The sequence below is a fragment of the Rhipicephalus sanguineus genome, chromosome 4 (genome assembly GCF_013339695.2).
Source record: "Rhipicephalus sanguineus isolate Rsan-2018 chromosome 4, BIME_Rsan_1.4, whole genome shotgun sequence".
NCBI lineage: Eukaryota > Metazoa > Arthropoda > Arachnida > Ixodida > Ixodidae > Rhipicephalus > Rhipicephalus sanguineus.
The window spans coordinates 43,941,972-43,961,842 of NC_051179.1; the positions used below are offsets into that span (position 1 = coordinate 43,941,972).

Below are 19,871 nucleotides of genomic sequence, written 5' to 3' on the forward strand. Positions count from 1 at the left end.
AACATTGAAAAGTCGAAAAAAAAAAACACACGGTTTCTTGCGCAACAGCGCGACAACCTCTGTGTCCTAAAACGGAGGGAAAATCGATTTAATCCAAATTCGATGATGACTTCGAAAATAAAAAACCAGAAGATTTATGAAGGCTTTAGGCTTACTAATTAGGGTCAAAATAGACACAAAATCAAATTCATAAAAATTGGATTAAACTTTGAAAAACCGAAAAACACAACATTTTCAAAGGTTATAAACTTACCTTTTTGATCAAACGTACACCCCAATTCGCAAAGGAACTGCGCAGCACGAACAAACAACAAGAGACACACAAAAACGGTACGAGCGCGGCGTTACGCTGAATATACTTTTTCTTTGAGAAAAATGTGGCGACCGCGCACATCACCGGAAAATCAGCCAAAATATGCCAAGAAATCAACATCCTTCTTCAATTGTGATAGTCGTGGTGTTCTGACTTTACTTGTAGAAATGTTAATCAAATATGCGTAATATTATGCCTTTCGAGACTATCATGCGGCCGATTTGAAAGCGTGGTGTGATGCAAAAGAGCAGCGTGCGGGTGAACACAAACTGGACGTTAGGAACAAACATGTAGGGATATTCCTTCGCATCGTGAACAGCGTGAAAGCACTGCTCTTTTACAAACCACGACAGTTTTTCTACGAGCGCATGATAAGCTCTAACGCGTAGTCATTGAGGCATATTTCCTTAAAGGGACACTAAAGGCAAATAATTAAGTCGACGTTGATTGTTGCAATAGCGTTGCGGAAACCTCGTAGTGCTTGTTTCGTGCCAAGGAAATGCTTATTTTGAAAGAAAATCACCTTTTAGTGGTCCGCATGGCGTTAGCGCACTTCAAATCACCCGCCTGAACAGACCTTCTGACGTAGCAGTTGCCGTGCCCAACGTTGCCCGCCTTTACTGCCCGCCTTTACGCCTTCACTGCATAAATACATGAAGATTGCGGACATCAAGCATGCGCAAATGTGGAAGATCTAGGAATGACAATTCTTTTCTGGACAATCATAATGAAGGTGCGCTGACAGAATCTTGGCCTAACTCGTGTATGGTAGCTGATTCAACTATCAACCGCGTGGTTTCATACTTCTGCATGCGTACGACAGAGCACTCATGAAAAACAGGCGAACACCCACACGTGCTGCAATGCGCAGATAACAACCCATCGCCACCCTTCTTTACGTTGTTTTTGTGTTCTTTAAGCCTGTCGTTAAGGCATCGCCCCGTCTGCCCCACGTAGAATTTCCCACACGAAAGGGGGAGCTTGTAAACGACCCCTTCTTTGCATTGCACGTGGCGAGTTCTGTGATTTTTGACGCAGCCGCGCGCTGTGTAAGCAGTTGGGTTGCTGAGCCTGCACAACTTTCCCATCTTGTTAGGAGCCGTAAAAGCGACGCCAATGTTTGCTCGAGCACCCACTTTTTTTAAATTGTGGGAAAATCTTGTGAAGCTATGGCATGACAGCGAACCTCTTCTGGGAAATCCCAACAGCGGCGGCGTTCTGTTGGCGACCTGAAGGCGTTTTGAGCAGGGATTCTGCGACTGACACCAGAAGGTGGTCAGGGTAGCCTGCTTGTGCAAGGCGAGCCTTTTGGCCATCAAGGCTGGTCGCCATTAAATGGCGGCGCTCCTCTTGACTAATTTCGAGTGGGACGAAGAAAACGGCAGCAAAGGTTTGTTTCCCCTTGGATCATACAACCAGCACGTGTGTGTGTCGTGGAAATAAAATCGAACATCTAAAAACTTCAGAGAACCGTTCTCTCCCGGGACCTCGTGAGTAAGCTGCAATGGCTGTAGGCAGTCACTGACAAGTGTGAGTAGATTAGTACTGTGCTTAACGTTATACAGTACTGCGCGTTATACAGTACTGCGCTTAACGTTATACACCACTCTGTGCACTGCGTCGCAAACCAAGCGAAACGCCGACAACCCCATTACGACGAAGCGAAGGCAGCCGCAGTGCACGTGCGAGCCCTGCATGCGCACGAGCTCCGACCGATGGGCCAGCGCGCGTGACGGAGGAAGAAAGCGAGGTTAGAGGCCAGTGGCTCGTGATATCGACAGACTCCGCGTTCGCTCTCTTTCGTCCTCGTTCACCCTATCGGGTACGCGTCGACGCCAACCAACGGCGATGCCGCTCAACGCAGAAACGGGGCCCACCACAGATCTGCGTTCCGGGGGGGGGGGGGGGGGGGGTTGTAACCCGTTCAGCTCCCCCCCCCCCCCTGCTACGGCACTGGCTGTTTTATTGCATCACACACACATTTCTGCATTCCTTTATTTTTTAATCTTTTCTAGGTAATTTCTTTTTGTGGTAGCTTCAAAATTTCGGTGCGAACCTCTGCCCTGTGGGAATAAATAAAGTAGTAAAGAAATAAATACCTCTCGCAGCATTTGGGACACCGCAGACCAAAAAGAAAAGAAACAGGTCAAGGAAGGTTGCGGATGCAATCGCAGCTTTCACAGAGAGAAGCAGACGAGGCAAAGCGGGGAGGTCAACCAGACGCGCGCCCACTTTGCTACTAAATTTAATTACACGGTTCTCTTTTTCTTTTTCTTCGCCTTTCGTTCTCATCGAAATGCGGCCGCCACGGCAGGGAAACGAACCCGCGACCTTGTGATTAACGGCGCAACTCCGTAGCCGCTAAGCGCGAGCTGTGCATGTGCTCGTACTGCAGATGAGCTCTGCGGAGCCACAGGGAAGACGGATTTCCCAGAAAGGAAAACTTTTAGTTGAAGAAGAACTCGTGCTGGTCCGGGGATCGAACCCGGGACCAACACCTTTCAGGGGCGGTCGCTCTAACTATTGAGCTAACCATGGAAGTTCGCGACGGGCGGCGCGAGGGCGAATTAGTCAACAACTCGAAGCGCATGGACATACAATACTGAAAATTTGTTCTGCGGAATTCCACAAGGTGGCGGAAGGGTTACGAATCCGGGACCAGAGCGGACCAGGACGAATTTATCTTCAACCAGAAGCTTTTCTGAGAAATCAATATGGATTTCTTTGTGGCTTCGTGCTACAAACAGTGATTGGTATGACGGTACCATATATGGAGTCAAGCAAGACTGCGAAGGTGTTCCACTACTTCATTCTTTATTAGTATTATTTTTTTCATCAGCAGCAGACTACGCGCCGTAACAGAGCTCGTAGTCTGCGCAGGCGGGGCAACGTCCCGGTAGTGCTCTGTAGTAGCACTGGGACGGGCATGTATTGCACGCGGGAGCTGCCGGAAAGAGAACGAGAAACAAATTAGATAACAGTAAAATAAAGTTTTTTTTTTAGGTCTTCGGCTCAAGCATAATCCTCTATTATTATTTAAACTGCACAAATGATGCATTAAATGGGTACATTTACATGTTGTTGAATCTCGACCACATATGCTACACGCATGTGAAACAAAAAAAAAACGCCAGGAAGGGGACGATGGAAGCTTGCGATGAAAAAATCCGTAAACAGGGGGTGGGTGCTCGAGCCGACGTTTCGACAAGTGGAGTTGTGTTCTTCAAGGCTGGAACTGATTTTTGGAAGTCAGTTCCAGCCTTGAAGAAGACAAGTCCAGTTGTCGAAACGTCGGCTCGAGCACCCACCCCCTGTTTACGGATTTTTTCCCTGCATGTAAAATGCTCGGAGGCACTTAGAAACTACGCGTATGTTTGGAAACATTTATAACGAGGGAGTTTAACTTAATCATTAAGTTATCTGAAAATACCGCACCTCGTATTATTGGCTTATTGGCATTGCGCAGCTCTCATGACACAGAGCGAAAATTACTGATGTCATGTAGCGATAAGGCTACGTGTGATGATCTTTGCTTAAATCTTTAGAGCGATATAGCTGTATACGTCTCCCGCTACAAACCCGGAAAGCGATCTTGCGGGCGCTTTTGACCTTGAAGCTCAGCCAACGTCAATTTCCTCTTGTTCCTCCTCATCGCACGTGCATCGTCATAGCAAGGGACATGCGCAGTATCGGTTTGTTCTCTCCCGCGCGCCCCTCTACCAAGAGCTTACTCGCAATGATTAACTTAAAATCGCTAATAACGCTTTGGAAACATGGGGCTGACAGACGCGCCGCGCAAGAGAGGGCGCCACCCCCTCGCCAAGCGTGCGATGGCTCCTCCACCCGCGCTTCTCTGGCGCCGGTGTTACTTCACAGTAGTGGAGCTGCATTTAGCGCAGGATTTAGAACTACACCAATCGCTACGCAAGAACGAGATTGACACTGGATTTGAACTACATGTTTTATACTAAATTTTCCGGTATTGCGTTTATTTTTGCGCCGCCTGTACCTGTCACATTATCCTTCGGCTACGCACGGAACAGTGCGTGTCAGCGTCTGTGTCGACACATGCGTTTGAATGAGAGGCAACGCAGCCCTAATTCGCGGTTTTATAAGCGCCTGTGAGTCATCACTCGTCGCTAAAAGACGACGACGTATCTGCAGGAGCGCAAACACCTACCGCTTAAATTACATTTGGTCACTGCAGTTCCTGTCTACGTCGAATAGTTTGCGCGGCACGGGCAAGTGTGGCAAGCATCATACAAAGTCAACTGAACCTTCTCAAGAATGTCGCAATTAAGTTCAAAATATGAGCGCGAGCAAGCGCAACGTATCGTGTCCACTTTTCGTGTATACTCACGACAGACACAGACTCCGCACATGCTTGGATACTCGAGACCTATTCGGCATGGACGCCGGCACGGCAGTGATGGCCTGCACTGACCTGCATGAAACCACGGTTAGTGTTAACGGACGGTTTTAATTGGGCGCCCGCAGCCAGCAGCTGTGCGGGACGCAGGCTGCCAGTGATTTCCAATGGCAGCCTGCTTCCGCAGGGCTGCTGGCTGCGGGAGGCAACTTAACTATCTAATGCTAAAGCATCACACAGGAACGGATCGGAGGTCGACGTCTCAGTGGCGATCTCCAACCTACGGGAAAGAGTATAGGAGGTATTCACTGAGTTCGGCACACGTATTTTGTGTCGAGGTCTGCGACATATCCGTGTCACGAACCTCGATGCATTCACGAAATCTTATTCATTTTGCAAATGAATGGCCAACAACGCTCTTCGTGGTGCCTGTCGTTTCGAGGAGGCGCTGCAGCACATTGTGTGCGACTATAATGTTCAGAGATAGTCCCTGGCGTCCGCTCTAAAGCATCTTGACAATAGACCGATGCCTGTTGAAACCATTCTTACATGTGGTTGACAGAAGACGTCGCAGCTGAAGGCGACGAAGGCCCTACTCAGGTTTTTAAAAGAAGCGGACAAGCGACTGTGACAGTGATGTCGCGTACCGTGCAAGAGCGACGGACAGAGACTGACTGTGTGTGTGCTGTGCTATTAACATGCTCGTTGCCGCCGATGTGACGAACGGTCTTCTCATTTTCACCACAATCAGAAATTTTTTTTCCGACCTTAGCTTGGAAATTAGTGGCGATTTAACGTGTCGGACAGATTACGGCAATTGTTTGTTTGGTTATTCCAGCTGCAAGTTGCAGTATATCGGTCAAACCAAAAATGCATTTCGATGCTGCTTCAATAACGCCAACCCCGCACGTGCACTCTATGCTTAATCTATCAAAGTCTAGACACGTCGCCACCACCGGGCATACCTTAGAATCATTCAGGGCGACTATTTTAGACTCCGGATTCATGTCACATTATAAACGAAAAATGCGGGAGTCATTTTTAATTCACAAGTGCAATACGATTTCTATAGAGGCTTAAATGAAAGCGCGGAAAAACTGACCAGTGGGGGGGGGGGGGGGGGGGCGTTTATAACTTATGTACAGTACATACTTCCATGCTGGTGCAAGTTTGCCCTTGCTTGCTCTTGCGTCAAATGTATCGGCAAACTTTATTTTCATTTTCTGCGCGATTGTATTACAGATTGCTTTCCTTTGCGATGTACACCTTGCACAGCGCCCATGAATCTGATGTGTGCACCTCTTTTCATGTCTCTCGGTATCTCGCTCGCCAGTGTCACGATATAACACGATATGATTGTTTTGGTTATTGTTATTCGCCATGTTTTGTCCCAACAAGTTTACCGTAGAAATCTGTCTTACCTTGTGCCATGTGCACGAGGACTGCAGAAAGCACGAAGACGTAGAGTGGCTTGACGTTCATCGCACCGCACTGTAAGGACGAAAGCGTTGTAGCCCAACTAAATGTAAAAGAAAGGCAACCAGTAGATAATAAGTATTGTGATCATCATGTTTTTTCATTATCCCTCACAACAAAGCACTCATGGCAGTATTGCAATTAATGTGTGCACATTAAATCACTAACTTTCTAGACTCAATGCTCGCAGTAAGCACCACTAAAAGAGTTAACGACGGACTCTCAGAGGGTCGCTCATACATCTATATGACGCTCTATCAGTGTTTCGTGTAAGTACTTTTTTTTAGCAGCTTAAGAATTGCCAATTTCAACATTTCAGTTCCGACAAATTAAGTACAAAGAGTTGAATATCTGTGCTCTGAAAAATAAGTGTTTGTGTGTAGTCAACGTTGCTTGAGATTTATATTTTGTTTTTTGCTTGGTAAATTAAGCAGCCTGTACGGCACACAATGTACTGTTTGTTACATGCTCGGTATAATATAAAGCCAGAGATATGTATGTGTGGTTTGCATGCTACATAACATTTTTATTTTAATTCTCGCACCCACGTTTAGAGCAATCACACGTAAACTTGACCCAAGTTATTACTTAATTGTCGGCGTGGCCAGCGCAGGGTCATTGCTGATGGCGAGAGAACACGCTGAATAAGAATAGCAATGTGGGCAAGTTGGTTTAGGTTCATGGTGGGATCATGACCGAACGGAGGCTGGGATCAAGAGACTGTAAAAAGGCAGGGCGGAAAGAGATGAGAAGAGGAGGAAGAATACAAGATGGCGGTCATGTAGCCTCAATAATCTATCGAAGGCGCACTGCTTGAGTAGAATTTTATAATGGTGATACGTACCAATACTTCTTTGGCGTCCCGGATGGGAGGCTGTCCAGTACAAGGGCGTTCCGCATTTATTTTAATCCCGCTCACATACAATATCGATATCAGGCCCAATTCCTTTCCGAGTGTTTCTGTGGCACTAGAAAGCATCGGAAAGCTTCCCAGAAGGCAATTGTGCGCCGAGCAAGGCGGCTAACATGTCACCTGCCGCGGCTCAGACTGTTCGACACTGAAAGAGGGGGAAATGGAACGAACCAAAAGGAAACATAATAGACCGCACGTATCGATAAGCAGCGACAAGCACACTGAATATGCAGCGTATGCAGAAGACCGCGGCAAACGAACAAATGAACGGCGCCCTCTTGCGGCTGCGCCATCACGGCTAATTTCGGTTCCTCTTTATTCCATTCTTGATGGCTCCGCAACCTTTCTATACGCGTCTGAAGCACACAGGGCAGCAGTTTTTCCGCACTCTCTGTGCATTTTCGACCGTTAAGGTATGAGTTCCTTGGTCTTCAACCTTCATCACGACCCCTCGTATGCTATTCGTTTATGATATCACTGCATCTGTCGTCTCGACTACAGCGGGTGTTTTTTATCACTACTTCGAGGAAATAATAAAAGACGGCGGAAGACCCACCTGATACCCGTTGTCGCCTGTCAGTGCTCTTATTAATGACGCAGCTTCGGAAAGCGTCCCAGATGGTAAGAGTGGGGCAAGTGGAGAAGAGTTTAGCGGCCGAAAATGTGATAAAAGGACCTCCCGTGATTGGTTCACTGTTTCACCGAGCTGCACTTCGCTCGAGTAAGGGGCAAGTTTGGTAAGTTTGCAAGGAAAGAACAGTTTGCGGGTTTCGGTTTGTTGCAAACGTCTCTGGTCTGGTGCTTCTATTCGTGCGAATAACATTGAGGTAAGTATGTAATCGGCACACAGCGGGAAAGTTTGGACTATAAGCTTGCCGCGAGAAAAGTATTTGTAGATGTGATGCCCATTCGAAGCAACTCGTACGTTGAGGACGGTAATTAAAGCAGTATAAATCAGTTCTCACCCTACTTTAGATGTCCTGTGGATCTATCTATTCAAAAGGCTTTGCAAACGATTCACTATATCCGGGGTAATAAATTCACTATACCCGAATCTTCATGAAGGCTTTACTATGTTCGAGCGTACTGTTTCTGCAGTCAGCTCTTTGTCCAGCGCATTTATTGTGTGTTGCTGCTTGTGTTGCTGCTTCTATTCAACAATCTATGTTCAAATCGCTCGTTTTCACCTTTGCAGAGTCCAGTCATGGACGTCAAGACGGTGTTTCTATTAGCACTGTCGGCAGTGCTGGCAGATATGGTACAGGGTAAGATGGTCAAAACTGTTGCTGTGCCTAGTGAATCTCGGACTAAGGAAAACACCATTACGTAGGAGCGCCTTAGATGAGTGAGGATGGCTTTGAAAGCAATACTGAATATTCTGAAACAAGACAGTCGCCGTGTGGTGAGTGGGCTGTAGAGGTCTTTGTCAGGAAGTAAATATTTAAAAAGGCACTTGATGGATGATAATCGCCATGATGGATCGTGTTGACAGTTAGCGTTGGAGGGCGGATCATGACGACAGCCCCAGGACTGTCAGAACGCAATTTGTTTTCGTCCAAATGCGAACCTAAAGGCCGCGTTTTTGCTTCCCTCAGTATTTGATATGTTGCTCTAATAGACATCTAGTAGTTTACACACACTAAGTTACCTGGTCTACTTTACTTCTTTTTCTCACCCTCGCGTGGACTGTCAGCTTACTGACAATCGCTCTCGGTTACTCAGTACCATTCAGACATTTTTGACGTTGCGTTCATCGCTTCCCATTTTGTCAGTTGCTGCTCGGTTTTAGAGCGAAAGCTCTACTACGCCACGTCTTCCAAGGTCATTCATCGCGTCAAAATGACCTTGAGCCTCCGGAGCGCAAGTGTGGCAGGCGTGATGTCACGCCACGTGATCCGCTGCGGAGAGGCGTCGCAGCTGCGCTCGCTCGGAGCCTCGCCGCTGCGGTACCGCGTGACCAGGCGAAGGTGAAACACAATGTGCATGGTCATCGCAAAATCAAGAAAAAACGCACTTTTCGTCTTGCGAAACGCTGTCAAACACCTACACGTTGGAATGATTACTCAAACGCACTGCATGCATATCGAATCGCGTTGAGAGAAGCGAAGGTCACCTTCTTTAATACATATCTACCTTCCCTTCTTTCAACTAATCCATCGAAATTTTGGAGCACTATTCAAATAAAAAAGATAAATAACATATCTCTTACAGATACTGGTGGTTGCACAATGAGCGATGAAGAATGTTGCAGGGTTCTAATGACACCTTTGCAAAATCATTTTCTGACTGCTGTACTGACACAGTCCCGTACATGTGCAAAAAGGATTTTTTTCCTATGGATCCACTTGTTGTTGACTTTGCGGGGATTTTAAAGTTAATTCATAATTTAAAACTATCCTCTTCCTGTGGCGCGGACGAAATTAATTCCAAATTTCTAATAAATACTGCTGTGTACTCCTCTGTGATTTTTATGTACCTTTTCACCCAGTCTATTGAGTGCTCGACTTTGCCCGCAGATTGGAAGGTGGGGAAGGTGGTGCCTCTGTTGAAATCAGGTAACCCGCATTCTCCTCTCAATTACAGGCCCATTTCACTTACCAGCATACCTTGCAAAATCCTTGAACATGTCATATTTTCTAATCTCGTTTCATTTCTTGAATCAAACTCTTTCTTCACTTCATTTCAGCATGGGTTTCGCAAGAACTACTCCTGCGAAACACAACTAATATCGGTTATACATAGCATTTCTTCCTCTTTAGACAAAGGCCAAGTAATTGATTGCATTTTCTTAGATTTTGCTAAAGCTTTTGACAAGGTGTCTCATCGCTTACTACTTCTTAAACTCAGTACTCTTAATATTGACCCTAACATTTTCAATTGGATAGAATGCTTTCTAACTAACCGTACTCAATTTGTAACTGCTAATAATGCTGCATCCAGCGCTGTGACGTAAAGTCAGGTGTTCCCCAAGGCTCCGTTTTGGGCCCATTGCTATTTTTAATATATATTAATGACTTACCTACTGTTATTAATAGTTCTATAAAACTATTTGCCGACGATTGTGTTCTATACCGTGAAATAACTAATCAGCATGATAACTTTATTCTTCAATCAGACCTAGATAACATATCTAAGTGGTGCTCACAATGGCTTATGTTCCTAAATCTCATTAAATGCAAAATCATGTCTTTTTCGCGTCGCACTGACTCATCCACTTCTTTCGGCTATGCTATCAATAACATCAACCTTGATTACGTAACTTCATATAAATATCTCTGAATACAGCTAACCAATAATCTTTCATGGCATGCGCACATCGAATACATCACTAACAATGCCAACAGATCCCTCGGCTACATACGCAGAAATTTTTCTAAAGCCCCCTGCCATTTGAAGTTAATGCTGTACAAAACACTAATTAGACCTAAGCTTGAGTATGCGTCATCTGTGTGGGACCCCGGTCAAAAAACATTATCAGCCATCATCGAGTCAGTTCAAAATCGGTCAGCACGTTTCATTATTTCAAACTATACCCGCACATCTAGCGTTTCACTAATGAAATCAAACCTTGGACTAATTGATTTGCAAACTAGAAGAAAAATTTTCTCGCCTATGTCTTTTTCATAAACTCATTTACCAAAATACTTCACTTAAACAGGAACTCATCTCCGAGCCTTCATACATATCGTCACGTCTTGACCATCAGCATAAAGTTTTTATTCCTTTCTGCCGTACTAACGTTTTTTCAGACTCCTTTCTGCCAAAAACAGTGCCGAGTGGAACCACCTTCCCCCCTCCATCGCCTCCATGAGGACGGTCATCCTTCAAGACTGCACTAACCGATCATATCTTAAGCCTCCAATAACTGAGTATTGTTTGAACATGTATTCTAATTAATTTGTTGTATTATTGTGTTCTGTTTTTTACTACATTTTGTTATATTACCCACCCCCTCTGTAACGCCTTTATGTGCCCTGAGGGTAATGTAAATAAATAAATAAATAAATAAATAAATAAATCCAAACGTACCTTTCGCTCGTGATAACTAGGTTTACAAGAGTTAACCAGCCAATTTTTTTCTTTCTTTCATCTGTGTGACACGCAGGCCAAAGCCAGTGCCCACGACCCATACAGTGCAAAAGTCCCTGCGAGCTCGGTGTGTCTCTCCCCGGTTTATGCGGAATCTGCGTATGCCGTGAGTGCACTCACGCATGCAGACATGGAAATCCATCCATCCATCCATCCATCCATCCATCCATCCATCCATCCATCCATCCATCCATACATGCATACATACATACATACATACATACGTACATACGTAAATACTAACAATAAGACACGATCCTAGCCTGATAGAGCCATGTGATGCACGCGAACCTTCTCGGTCATTATAGGACTCATTGCAACCGTTATCGTGTCTTATAAACCTCATCAAACTCGATCTGGCCACACTCAGGACCATCTGTCTCTATGGCACATTTTCATCCGCTTCGACCACTGGCTTAGCCAAGAAGACGGGGGGGGGGGGGGGGAGGTTCATGCCCCCCGAAAACTTTCTATTTAGCATATGTGTATATACACCCACTAATACAAACAAAAACGCATGAGCATACATAAAGGGTGATGAACACCTCCCCCCCCTCCCTAAAATTATCTCTGGCTACGCCCCTGGCTTAGATCTACTATAGACCATAACTGGATCCATTTAACTCTTTATCAGTGATTATCATCACTTTAAATTCTTCGACACATATCGACTTATTAACTGTTAATGGTACTCGTAGCTGTATAGTTTAGCACCCGTGAACCTGCGTGCCACGCATATACACCGTAGAGCCCACGTATTGCTATAGAGGAACTCAGTAAAGGCAGAAGTTCGGGTAAAGATGGAAGCTTGAAGGGATGAAAAAAAATCACAGCATATCCACGGGGTGAATGATGATGAGTGGGGCGAAGCTACGGAGGGAATCATCTGTAAACCGTGAAACTCTTCCGTGAAATGCGCCCAGTACATAATATAAAGAGTGTGAAACATGGTGTATATATTAAACATCAAACTTTTATTGTACTGTTGGTTTACGTGGTACCTTCATTATCACTTGTGATCGGTGAAATGCAAGGAAGAAGTCCGCTCCCGAGCGAAAGAGCGCCAAGAGCGACCGCATTCCCCGCTCGCCCTGTGCGAATTAAAGGCAAGGCTAGAGGGAAGACAGGACGCGCGTTCCACGACCGCGAGGTCGGTAGCATGCCCAACGAAAGCCAACAGAACGCGATCGTGCAAGTGCTCCGGCTTCGCATCGCCTCATGGTTCCATTTAGCGTCCCAAAACCAAACATATTGCTCAAGGTGTGCCTTGCGTTTTTCGTAGAAATAATTTCTTTATCATGTACATTAAGACGAAAAGTTGAAGCTCACTAGAGTGTATCGCCCGCAAAGTATGTCTTTTTAGTGTGATTTAACTCTCGTACGGCAGGGTCCTCGCGCCGTTGCCGGTCCACCTCGCCCGTTGACAATCGGGCGAGGTGGCTACATGCAACTACTACTACTACACTTTAAGAAAAACATCTGGCGTTCTTTCGTTCTGCTTTTACAAAACATCTGGCGTCTTTCGTTGGTTTATTTCATCAATCAACGGCGTTTTGAACAAAATTTTTATTGTTTAATCACGCACAGGAGAAATCTCACCAGGCACTACCTTGGAGGTAAACAATGGCTGCTAATGGCAATGAGAGACAGAAGAAGTCGGCTTTTAGCTAACACTTACACTTCTACTTCTACTAACGTTTCCTACTGGAACATGCCAATGGCTGCTAATGGGGAATGAGAGACAGAAGAATTCGGCTTTTAGTTAACGCGCACGCTGCGAATTTTTTATTGTTCAACAACGCACAGGAGAAATCTCCCACCGGCACCACCTTGGAGGTCAAAGCGTAAGACTTGTTACTCACTACTACGACCACGACGACTACGAGGGACGAACGGGTGCCGCCTTAAGGAGCTTCGCCCCTAAAATTCGCCAACACGTGGTGTCGCCGGGGCACTTTAGGGGCCCGGGCTGCCGTATGCTGTCCTAGCTTGGCGTAACGCAGACAGAACCATGCGTGCTGTCACGAGCTAGCGCGTTCGGGCCTGTGTAAGGGGCTGGGTAAGACGCTGTGGCCTCTCCCCCTTACACTCTCTCGGCAATCACGTGATGGCGTCGGGGAACGAGATTCTGCAGACGCGCGATGAACCCGCGTGGCGTGCTCCAACAAGAGTTCGGGACGAGTAACAGCAACATCAACTACAGTGAATTCATGGTGTGCTTCACTTGCAAGGACGCGTTAACATCGGGCAATGTGCCCGTGACGAACGGAACTTTAAGCCGACCCATGCGCTGCTTCGCATCCCCACATAGTTCCCTTTAGTGGGAGATGGTGTAATCTTTTTTTTCTCGAAGGAGCGACCTAAGAAAACTTGTGCATTGAAAGATGTTTTCTCTCTTCTGCCCCCAGCGACCCAGTGCCGCATCTGTCCTTCTCGATGCTATTTCCGACAAGGACCAGGGATGTGTTCAAAGTGTGCACCGGCCAGATTCTGCTACAGTTAGAAATCTTGCTGCGAAGTCGTGAGACTTCAAGAAAGAATAAAAAAAGGTTTCGATATCTTTTTTTTAGAGCTGCGCCGTATCTTTCTGGGAAAACGTCGTCACAATTAAACGCTCGCCTCAGCGTGTGACCTTGCGATCCCGTGGAGGGAATTGTCGGAACGCTATGCGGCGAAGCAATGTTTCAAAGTATAGCTCTGTTCAGCGGGCTACTCTTCTCTAAAAAAGTTTCGTCTCAAGAGCGAAGCAATGAATGCGATAGCAACAAATTGAAATTTTATACGAAGAAAGGCTAGCAGCTCACACCTGCAGCAAACGTGGCTGCTGCAGTGAGCGACGCTTTTATGGCTTCTATGGCTTCAACGTGCTTTCTATGGCTTCAACATAGGCGTGCGCAGGATTCCCCGTCAGAGGGGGGAGGGGGTTGAAGACGGGCGAAGGTTCATCGCAGCGCCCCCCTTCCCTAATAAGTCAATGTATATGGGGCATACTTTTGCCCCCCCCCCCCCCCCCCCCCTGCGCACGCCTATGGGCTTCAACGCAAACTTTGCGATGAGAGCACAGCACGCACGAAACTAGAGCCACCTGTTGAACCCCCCTGTAGAATAAGCGCGCGATCACTGGCGGCCACGCCCTATAAGTCAAAGTACGGACGCCCTCCGGCTCCTATATCTATGCAGCGCGACGAAAGACGGGCGAGGCGACGGCCTTTAAAGCGCGCCCTTTGGCCCTTTGCGCCATCTCGTGGGTGACACTGAACAAGCCACTGCCACGCTGAAGTACTAGCGAAATGTGCGTACAAAGGCAAATGGTGTATATAAATATTTCGCCGTCAGTAGGCTGGAGTATGTACGCACTTATGGCCGAGTGGTTAGGGAGCCTACATGACCGTCCGCCGGTCATGCTGGCCCCCCTACGAGTGGTATACGCGTGGCGGCGCGGCGCGGGTGGTCACGGGTTCGAATCCCCAGTCGCGCGCTTCATAGAAGTTTTCTTCAGGTCTTCTTCTTCTTGGGTGGGTTATATATATATACGGGACATAACGGCGACGGCAAAAACCCACCGAGAGTGCCCATATAATTGCTCATTAAATCCGCCTAGAGTGCCCATTAAAGACGCGGTTCCATCACGGCCTCGGCGGGGGTCGCATTTCGATGGAAGTGAAACGCTGGAGACAGTGCACGTTAAAGAACACCAGATTGTCAAAACTGCCCGGAGCCCTCCACTACGGCGCCTGTCATAGCCTGATTCGCTTTGGGGCGTTAAACCCCATCAGCCAACCAACCAACCATTTGGGGGATAACAATAATAATCACATCTGGCTCGCTTGCGTTTCCTCTCCAGAAAGCTCGGCACTCGCCCCGACTTTACTATCGAGTTTTCTATATCATGCTGATAGCGCGCTCGCTGTATTGACCTGGATGTATACCGGGCCCATGGCGCTTATGCACGATTACAATTGCGGGGCAAAAATGCTTCGCTTCTCGGCGGATACCTGAGTCGTGCCGTGAGGGAGGGATGTAGATGATTACTCGCGCCCTAAACTTCCTCGCTGACTCTAATCGCTATCGCCAGGTATACGTCACTTCTCACTGCGCGTTTGAGGGATCTAATGAAGACAAACTCACATTTAGTTACAAATGGAAAACTTGTATTCTTATATAAGCAGAGAAAAGGCACGATACATTCAACGTTCGGACACACGTCCGCTCTCTAGTAGGTCTTTTGAGCGTCTGGTAAACACGCAGGCTGCAGGCACGCAGTCCGTCCCCTCCTCCCGACGTAACAGTACACCACCCCCACAAGCACAACACTCGCGGAACGACGCACTGCTCCTCTTCAGTCAACACCGCCGTCAAAGGCGCCCCGCCGAGGCCATGCCGGTGGAGGTGGCGCGGTCTGAGACCCTCGATGTCGGCAGACGAGGAGTTATGGCTCTTTCCTGGAAAGCGTCGACTGTGCACGTCACGCTCAACTAGCACGGATAGAAACAAAATAAAAATACAACAGCGCGTTGTTGAAAATGACGGCTTGGGCCGCGCGCGCGCAGTCTTTGCGGCGGGAGGGTCCGCGGAGGCCTTCGGAATTCTTAACATCCTCCCCCGCAATGAGCACACGCTCATTCTCGGCCGTCTTTGTCCTTGCTGGCTGTCTAATCGTTCAGCTCAAGCGGGTACAAGGCTTGTACCGGTCGTCGAAGCTCCCTCTTGTTTGGTAGAAGCACTTGGCATGCGCGTGTTCGGCCGTCTCTTCCCGGGAAGGTTTTTAGAACCCGGCACAGCTTCCACATCTGCCGAGGGGCTCTGTCCTTCCCGAGCAGAACTATGTCTCCCTCATGGATGCTTCTTCCTGTTCCTGGTTTTGTTACATGCGCAGAACGCAATTGCAGAAGATATTCGAGTCTCCAACGCCGCCAGAATGAATCGACAAGGGCGCTACGCTGCCTCCATCTTCGGCCCTGGGTACCTGCTGTTGATTCCAACCCCGTGGTCTCTCGCAGAGGAGGCAAGCTTGTTAATTTGCGGCCGACCAGGAAATGGGCAGGCGTCAAGGGCATAAGCTCCCCCGCGTCCGAAGAGATGAAGGTCAAAGGACGAGAATTAACCACAGCCTCTGCCTGCGTTAGAACTGTTGAGAGGCTGTCGTAGTCAAGGCAGCTTTTTCCGAGCACTCGGCGAAGGGTGGCCTTGACGGTTCTCACCATTCTTTCCCAAAAGCCACCCCACCATGCCGCTCTCTCGACAATGAATTTCCAACTGATATTATGCCCACTGAAGAAAGAACGGACCTCGCATCCCTTTATGGCTTGGAACATTTGGTTCAAGTCCCTTGAAGCTCGTTTAAATGTCAGAGCGTTGTCGGATAGCACAACCTTGCAGATTCCTCTCCTCGATACAAATCTCTTGAACGCCATCAGAAATGACTTTGATGAAAGGTCTCTAACAAGCTCGAGGTGCACGGCTCTTGTCGTAGCGCAAGTGAACAAAGCAATATAAGCTTTGTGTTCGGACCCGCTTTCTTTGTAGAATATTGGCCCCGCAAAGTCGATACCGGTTGTTTCGAAAGGGCCAGCTTGGGTTACTCTAGCAGGCACGAAGCGGGGCGGTAGGCTCTTCTGCGGCACGGCAGCTTTGCTTCTGACAGGGAAGACAACGTCGAATGACCGATTTGATTGTTTGTCTTCCTCGAATGATCCAATAGCGTTCTCGAAGAGAGGACAACGTGTCCGGCACTCCAGCATGCAGTAGGCGTTTGTGCTCCCAGGAAATCAGCAGGCGCGTGAAAGGATGAGACGGTGACAATATCACAGGATGCTTCGCTTCTTCTTCTTCTGTACTGTACTGTAGCCGCCCACCAACTCTCATTATACCATCACTGTCCAAGAACGGATTTAATGCCATCACTGGTGATGTCCGATCGAGAAGCCTAGAATCGCGCAGTGCGCAAACATCGTTTCCGAACGTTTCTGATTGGCAGGTTTTCTGCCAAAGCTTTTCCGCGTCGGCTACTTTCCTCAGCAGTGAGCTCTCCCGTCGACTTCGACCGACATCGACTGTTGTGAATGAAACGCCTGACCCACGCTGTTACGCGGAGCACTCTCGTCAAGGAGCTATAATTTTCCAAATTAATCAGTGGCTTCGGGCATGTTACTGCGACAGAGCTAAACACTTGGACCGCTCGCTCCTCTTCCATGCAAAGCCGGCTCGTACCGAGATCTGACTCTGAGACTGTAGTGTCTAGTTCTACTTTCTCTAGCCACTCGGGGCCTGTCCACCAGTCCTTGCGTCCGACCAGCTCAGAAGGCAATATCCCACGGGTCAGCAAATCTGCGGGGTTCTCTTTGCCTGGGCAGTGTTTCCATGCTGTTGGATCTGTCAGTGCTTGAATTTCTTGAACGCGATTGCAACGAAGGGTTTCCACCTCTGAGCGCAGCTCTTGATCCAACTGAGAGCGACGGTTGAATCTGTCCAACAGTGCACGGAAATGTTCTCAACGTTAAGTTGTTTCGTCAGGTAGCTCGCGAGTCGTGCGCCAATCAACGCTCCCATCAGTTCTAGCCGCGGTAATGACAGCCGCTTAAGTGGAGCGACTCTTGCCTTTGCCATCAACAGCACTACGGTGACCTCACCCTCCTGACTTCGCGCTTTGACGTAAGCTACTGCACCATATGCCATCGGGTTCGCGTCGGAAAATATGTGCAGCTCCGGTTTCGTCTCGGCACGTTTCAGGTCGCGAGCTAATGTCCTTGGAATGATTATCTTCCGAAGCTGAGGAAGCTGCCGGCACCATTTGTCCCATCGCTCCTGCACATCTGGGGGAATAATTTCGTCCCATGCTGTACCCCGCACCCAGAGGCTTTGAAACATTATCTTTGCGGTAATCGTAGTGGGCGCAAGGAAACCAAATGGGTCGAAAATGCGTGCTGAGGTCTGTAACAGAAATCGCTTTGTGTCCTGCCTACTTGCCAAAAATGCAATCAGGGCGGACATCTCAAACACGAACTCATCTGTCGCAGGCCTCCATTCCACACCGAGAATCTTTGTGGGGCCCAACTCCGGTATAGCCGTTTGGCCTGTCTCAATCTCAGTAAGCGATGCCATTACGTCTTGATTATTCGGTCGCCATTTCCTGAGTTTCATGCCTCCCATCTCGAGTATAGCCTGCGCTTCCTTGCATATCTGCTCTGCCTCTTCTACACTGTCAGCACCAGTCACAAAGTCGTCGACATACAGGTTGTCACTTAGGAGCTTAGCGGTGCGGGGAAAGTTCTCCTCGACACCTTTCAGATGATGACGCAAGGTAGCCGCGAGGAGAAACGGGCTGCACGTAGCGCCGAATGGCACCCTTGTCATCCGGTATTCTTTGATTGGGGGTAGTAATTTCGCCTTGCTTTGGTGTACTTTGATACCACAGAAAGCGGAGAGCGTCACGCTCCTTCTCAGCCAGCTCGATTTGGAGGAAAGCCTTTTCTATGTCAGACATTATGGCCACATTGTGCACACGAAATCGAATCAGGATGTCTGACAAACTTGGATTTAGGTTGGGTCCTGCGTAGAGAACGTCGTTCAATGATAGCTTCCCTGCTGCTTTGGAGGACGCATCAAATACGACCCTCAACTTTGTTGTTTCGCTACCTGGCCGGACAACGCCTCGGTGCGGCATGTAATAAATGGGCCCTTGCGGGGACTCACCCAGTTCTGGGGCTTCCTCAGCGTGTCCGGCATCAAGGTAGTTCCGGACTGCCTGATCATAGCTGCGGATCATTTCGTCAGTTTCGCAGTAGTTTCGACGTGAGTGAGTGAAGCCTGTGGGATGCTGTCCCCTTGTTGTCTGTCAGCTGTGATGCGTTCTCTTTCCATGGAAGCCTCACTTCGTAACGACCGTTCTTGTGGACGATGGTGTCCTCAAATGCCCTAAGAACGTCGTCGTTTTCGGTGGTCAGCGGTGCGTCATCGACGATCCCAAGGTGTTCCAGTTCCCAGAATGACCTAAGTTGACGAGAAACGTCATCTGGTTCTGTGTTCACGCTGACTCGCATCACGCCGACGCTCGTTAGGCATGCTGCGGCAGACGATGTGGTGTCTGTGCCCTGCAGTGCCCATCCAAACGCAGTTTCCACGGCCACGAGCTTCTCAGTGAGTCGCTTGACACTTCCTGTCGTGATGTCCCAGTAGTGATCTGCCCCAACAAGCAGCTCAACTCCAACTCCAGGATGGTAGCCATCAGGTACAGTGTCAGCAAGTTCGAGGCCCTGTTCCTGCGCGATGTTGGCAATGCGGTCGTCCGGTGGTGGCAGCAGGTCTCCGCTGATCTCGGGCATCTCCAGCGCTTCGATGCGGACTCTGGTGTTGTCGCGCCAGTTTCTTAGCCAGCATTCCACCCGACGACAACTTCTTTCCTATCAATGGCCTCTGGCTTCCGAATGCATAAATGGTCAGCCTCTCCTCTCCTATGACGCGGAGCTTTAGACTGCGGGAAACCTCCTCTTGTATGAACGTTCTTTGGCTGCCCCCGTCGAGAAGCATTCGCACCAAAGCACTCTTATTTGGTCCTTCCGCAAGCGCTCGTGCCGTCTGTAGAAGTACACGTGCCCTTCCTCGGTTTCGTTCCACCTGTAGCGACGACTGGACTGTAGTACTTGTTGGTGCAGCACCTTCGCCTGAGGGAGGCGGCGTTACTCTTTGGTTGAGCTCGCAGACACCCGTTGCGT

At 48.3% G+C, this 19,871-nt stretch overlaps 1 protein-coding gene across 1 annotated transcript; it reads right to left on the reverse strand.

Moving 5' to 3' along the window:
• Window positions 1-18,409: 18,409 nt before the first annotated feature.
• Window positions 18,410-18,925, reverse strand: LOC119391166 (uncharacterized). The gene has a single exon (XM_037658841.1). It carries the CDS (start codon window positions 18,923-18,925, stop codon window positions 18,410-18,412), a length of 516 nt encoding a protein of 171 aa, XP_037514769.1.
• Window positions 18,926-19,871: the final 946 nt, after the last annotated feature.

Bases quoted from the DNA above. Each gene is read 5' to 3' on its own strand.
- LOC119391166 (XM_037658841.1), bottom strand. From the start codon at position 18,925: ATGATCCGCAGCTATGATCAGGCAGTCCGGAACTACCTTGATGCCGGA.